At 36.9% G+C, this 6,105-nt stretch overlaps 1 protein-coding gene across 1 annotated transcript; it reads left to right on the top strand.

The window, feature by feature from the left end:
* Positions 1-758: 758 nt before the first annotated feature.
* On the top strand, positions 759-2,625 carry fabp7a (fatty acid binding protein 7, brain, a). The gene is made up of 4 exons (XM_020917573.2): positions 759-880; positions 1,556-1,728; positions 1,808-1,909; positions 2,434-2,625. The coding sequence occupies exons 1-4, from the start codon at positions 811-813 to the stop codon at positions 2,482-2,484; spliced, it is 396 nt and encodes a 131-aa protein (XP_020773232.1). The 5' UTR covers positions 759-810; the 3' UTR covers positions 2,485-2,625.
* The last annotated feature ends 3,480 nt before the right edge of the window (positions 2,626-6,105 follow it).

Raw genomic sequence — 6,105 nt, 5'->3', positions numbered from 1 at the left:
AGTTAATGGAAAAGCTTAATACAACAGTTAGCCCCATTAGTGGTGCATTACATACATCACGACCAAATAGCAACGATTGGTTAAATGATAAAAATTACCCTCCTACCCTCGAGCGAACGAATCCTAATGCTGCGAGGTCAGACGGTTTCTACGAAGTGAAACCGGCTGGTGAATCAGGCTAACCGCCTCTGCAAAGGAGGACAAGAAAGTGGATAAAATGAACTCTAAATTAGGCAAACTCACCACAAGGAGCCTGTGTACCACCAGTGGCACAAGTTGAGAAACACTGTCACACTCTAATAAGTGATTACATTATTGGCTGGTGACATATTTGGCCTGACAAGGAAAATTTTCTCTGATAATGTAATAACTGTGTCCAATAATGTAGTAATTGATGGCAACGTGTTAGTAGTTTTTACTTTATTGGCCTGTTATTACATTACAGGCTTATTGCATTTAAGCTTGGCCAAATGATTACGTTATTGGCCGTTATAACATTATTTATCGGTTGCTACAGGCCTTTAAAAAGCTGACAGAGCTCGAACCTGCAGACCCCTGTCCTTAACTAACTCGCCTAAATAAATTCCCTCACAAAACCTGACAAATACACAAAAGCGGAGCGTCTGATTTTTCAGTAGCCAATCAGCGCCGGACATGAGACTGAACTGTCCAATGAGCGTGCAGCGTGGGGCCCGTAATCCCGCCCCCTGGTCATTATAATCCTGCTGGACGCGGCTCTGCTCGGCTCCGTCTGCACCGCGACCTCTCACATCTAAACCCCGCAAATCTAACACTTCTCCCCGCACAAAAATGGAGGCTTTCTGCGCCACCTGGAAACTCATCGACAGCCAAAACTTTGACGAATATATGAAGGCACTGGGTAAGTTTGATTTAACTTTATAACACTGTTTTTATTATCTTAACTATTAGCCCAAGACTGTCCATTCATTGCTTGTTATCATGCATGTGCACACTAGCATACATTATTTCGTCTTCAGTGCTAAATTCATCAAATGTAATACAAATTTCTCATGTAAAAATTAAATAAATAGAGAAAATACATGAATAAATAAACAATTAACATCTAGGCAGAGGTTTAAAATAAAAAAAATAAATGCATAGAATATTAAAAGAATAATTCAAATTCCATGTCGAGGTGTTAAAGAGTCACTAAACACCAACAACACTTCTTTTTTTACCGATTCACTGTGTAAATGTGTCTAAAATAGAAGTGTATACCCATCCCTGGCCTTATTTCTGCATTTTACTGCATATTTGTTAAAAAATAAATAAATAAATAAAAATAAAAACACAATCTACATAAATATTAAAATTTTAAAAATCCAAATAGAATAGAAAAAAATCATATCTCTGTAGAGATTTTCAATATAAAAAAATTATAAAAAGAAAAACATAAATAATTCAAATCTATGCAGAGGTTTTAGGTAAAAAAAAAACTAAAAAAATAATTCAGATCCTTTCAGAGGTTTAACTCTTTTTAAGTTTGATCACATGTTTTTGCCAAATGAAGACTGTTGTAATGATTTTGCTGCAGGGGTGGGCTTCGCGACCAGGCAGGTGGGCAATGTGACCAAGCCCACGGTGGTGATCAGCCAGGACGGAGACAAGGTGGTGGTGAAGACCCTGAGCACCTTCAGGAACACGGAGCTGTCGGCCAAACTGGGAGAGGAGTTCGATGAGACCACCCCCGACGACCGCCACGTCAAAGTCAGTCCATCAACAAGACCTCAGACAGATATCGAGACTTTTATAACGTTTTAACAACTTTTTATTTGAATCTTTTTAGTCTACTTTCACGTTGGAAGGAGACAAGTTCGTGCAGGTCCAGAAGTGGGACAACAAAGAGACCAGATTTGTCAGAGAAATCAAAGATGGCAAGATGGTTATGGTGAGTTATGTTTATTCAATTCAAACAGAGCCAGACAGACACTAAAACATATACAAGAAATACTTTTTTATAACAAAGACAGTACTATTATGAAATCAAAAGTTCATAATTTCATCAATAATACATTTTATTCATAAAAATCAGACACTAATCGATGCTAAAGCCAGTATCGACTCAATTTAACACGTATCGATACTGAAAAAATGCGAATCTATATTAACTTTATCAACACCAGTAGAGAACCACATGATAACTTAAACAAAGCACTATTATTTTGTGTTGAAAATGACAAAATTCTATTGTCTAACTTTTTTTTTTGCCTCATTGTGTTGTCAAAATTGGTGTCGAGTATCAGTATCATCGAAATCCAGTTTGAAATTGATAATATCGTATTATATAATATTGTAAAAATGATTTGCTGGCTCGTCCACTATGAAAATAATTGATAGTTGCAGCCCTTCAGGCATGTAATCACAAAACTAAAATTTAATGTGTAAATGTGATTTCCTGTGCTTGTTTTCCAGACTGTATCTTTCGAGGGGGTCCAGGCGGTGCGCACGTACGAGAAAGCATAACCATCTGCACCTGCATCCGATTTGGAATGTAAGGTCTGATCTAAAACCGTTTTGGAACACCTTTTTGCAAACAATTTTTTTTAACCCATTCCCAATTAAACAGTTTGAATGTTCGCATTGTTGTCTCAAAAGAACAGCTAATAAAAGTCACATTTTTCCAAACTTTTACTCTCTGCTCTCTTTTGAGTCTGTCAGGGCTGTAGTCGATGGAGTCTTAGTCAACTAATTGTTTTATTTTCGATTGTTACTATTAAGGATTTATGTGGACAACAGTAGAAAGGAGAAGCAAATGACTTTGCAGAGTTTTCTCTTTATAGGGATGCACTGATACCGATACTGGTATAAAATATCGGCGCCAATACTGAAAAAATTGCTAGATTTGGTATCAGTTCCATGATAACGATTCATTAATTGGATGTAATAAAGCTATTTACAGGCAAATTTTGGCCTAGAACGTCTCATAATGTTTGAACATTTATTCATACAAAGCTGTTCTGAAGTTATTTTAAGGATAAATCGCTGTTACATAACACAATTATATCTTGTAGCAGGAATAATTAGGGATGTAATGATATCCAAATCTCTCGATACAATATTTTCATGGTACGATATTTATTGCGATACTTTGGAGAGACTAATATTATTGTAGATAGGACACTTTTTTGCTTTTGAAATACATTGACAAGATTCTGGTGTGAATTATTACTGGCAGAATCCTAAAAATTCAAGTTAAAAACATATTTCTTCATGTTGTCTGCATTGAAATGAATCATGGGATTTGTAGTTCCTGATGTCTACTAGTTGTTGCTACTATTAAACCATGTATTTAAGCAAAGGAACTTGTAATTCGATATTATTGTGAGACTTTTGACAATACGATGTCACAATATTTCGGTTATTTTTACATCCCTAGTAATAATAATAATGTATAGTAAATCACAGTTTTTTTTCAAGTATCAGCAGGTACTTAAAATCAAAGTATTGTTATCGGAACTGAAAAAATTGATTGTTGCATCCCTAATTTTTGGAATTTAGGCAGATTGAACTCATGATTTACAAGTTAAATCATTCTTTATATAAAGTTCTGGTACTTTTCTCTGCATAAATACTTGTTTGGGGGTAGATACACAGACATGTAAAAGTTTTGAGAGCTTTTGCCACGCCTCCTTTTTTATTTGACTGACCGATCTGCAGGACGTGTCTTTAGTGAACCCAGAATTTCTTTAGTCTATGTGACGGCGAGTGTGGGAACAGAGCCTGGCTGTACGCTCCGGCCCAGGTGACAGCTGCAGGCTCGGGTCGGGGCAGCTCCAGGGATGACCTGTAGTGACCCCTCGTCCTTCTCCCCCTCCTCCTCCTCCTCGCCGTCCTCCTCCTCCTCTTCTTCGTCTTCGCTGACATCACTCTGGCTAATCCGCTTTAACTTGTGGTGTCATTACGTAGAGGCATCATTCGATTGTGTGAACCAACCAACCGTGAGTGAGTCCCCGGGCGCAAAAACAGGTCACTATCTCACCCTCGGTGCCGTAGTACACCGCACTATAAATAGTGTGTCAATAAAGCTTTGTATGTGGGCCAGAAAAGTACCCCTCCCTGTGTGTGTAGTGGTGTATAGTACTCAGTTACATTTACTTGAATAACCTTTTTAACCATACTTTTACTCCTACTTGAGTAATATTTAGTTTGAAGTAATAATGCTCTTACTTGAGTAAATGTTTGGATTACTCTTCCCACTGTGTGTTTCAGTAAATTATAAATCAGTTTCTTTTTTAATTTTTTGAGTAGTACTTTTCTCATGTGCCTACTTCAGTAAAAACTGTGTTTTTGTATTATTACTTATTACATACTTAAAATCTCTCTATATACTTATAAAAAGTAAGTCTACTATTGACCAGAGTTGTTGTGTTTCTTGCACTGCTCCTTCAGATATGACTTAAGTTACCTTTACTGGAGTAATACTATTTATAAATACTTTGAATAATTTCTTGGGCCACTACCTTGTACTTCAACTTCAGCAATATTTAGTTTAAGGTAACAGTACTCTTACTTGAGTAAAAGTTTGGGTTACTCTTCCCACTCTGTGTTTCAGTAAATTATAAATCAGATGTTTAGTCCTTACAGTTTCTCTTTCAATTACTTGAGTAATACTTTTCCCAAGTGCCTTTTTACTTGAGTAATTTCTTGGACTACTACAACTACTACTACTACTAGTTACTTCAGTAATATTTAGTTTGAAGTAACAGTCTTCTTACTTGAGTAAAAGTTGTGTTTTTTGTATTATTACGTATTAAAATCTCTGGCTATATGTAAAAAAGTTAGTCTACAAATGACAAAAGGACATTGACAGTATGGACATTTGTGTTTCTTGCACTTCTCCTTCAGATATGAAGTTATCCTTAGTTGAGTACTGCAATTTCCAAATACTTTGAGTAATTTCTTGGACCACTACCTTGTACTTCCACTTTAGCAATATTTAGTTTAAAGTACCAGATTTTGTGCATTATTTAATATTTTGTCCTTCCAATTACATTCACAGCAAACTTTAAACCAGATGTTTCATCCTGACAGTTTCTCTTTCAATTTCTTGTGTAGTACTTTTCCCAAGTGCCTTTTTACTTGAATCATTACTTGGGCTACCAAAACTACAGCTACTATTACTAGCTACTTGAGTAATATTTAGTTTGAAGTAACAGTCCTCTTACTTGAGCAAAAGTTATGTTTTTTTCTATTATTACTTATGGAAATCTTTCTCTATGTATTAAAAAGTAAGTCTACAAGTGACAAAAGTTGTTGACAATATGAACATTTGTGTTTCTTGCACAACTCTTTCTGATATGATTTAAGTTACCAAATACTTTGAGTATTGTCTTTGTCCACTCCCTTGTACTTCTACTTTAGCGATATTTGGTTTAAAGAAACAGTACTCTTGACACCAGATTTTGTGCATTATTTTATATTTTGACCTTTCACAACAAATTTTAAAGCAGATGTTTTCACTCTTACTTGGATAGTACTATTCCCAAATACTTTTTCACACTTACTTGAGTCAATTCTTGAACCACAACTTTGCTCTTCTATTTGAGTAATATTAAGTAACAATTCCCGTACTTTAGAACAATTTTCGGCTACTCTACCCACTTGTGTGCGTGTATGTGCCCTGCCTAGCTCTTTGGGAATTCTCTGGCTCCTTTGTCCAGCCTTCATCATTCCCACAGCGCAGCATGAATCTGGGCAGTGTGAGCGTCAGTGTGAGCGGTCTGGGAGTGCTCTGTCTGCTATGCTCGCCGCTGCCAAGAGTTTGCACCTCTGAATGAGCGTAGTAACAAAAGCTCCCTGCTAACTGGACTCAACCCCTCTGGATCCGGGCCAGTCTATTCATTTTAATCAAATCTGGGCTTCTTTAGACGGGGCCCAAAATGTCTGGTTTTCTCACAACTTTGCACAATAGAAAAGTTGCGTTCAAAGGCTGGTGTGTGCAGCTGAAATGTCGAGGAGGAGGAAAGCTGACCGTGGCTGTAACTACACTGTATCTTCTGTGTCTGAGGAGCAGAGGCAGAGCCGACTGCGTCAGGGGAATGACTCCATGTAACCTCTCCTATCTGTGTTTGCTTTCCTCCAAAC

Source organism: Boleophthalmus pectinirostris, unplaced genomic scaffold (genome assembly GCF_026225935.1).
Source record: "Boleophthalmus pectinirostris isolate CB_2022bp ecotype Guang Dong unplaced genomic scaffold, ASM2622593v1 HiC_scaffold_10, whole genome shotgun sequence".
Classification (NCBI taxonomy): domain Eukaryota; kingdom Metazoa; phylum Chordata; class Actinopteri; order Gobiiformes; family Gobiidae; genus Boleophthalmus; species Boleophthalmus pectinirostris.
The sequence above is the reverse complement of the archived record's forward strand: the minus strand, read 5'-3'. Positions and strand labels throughout refer to the sequence as shown.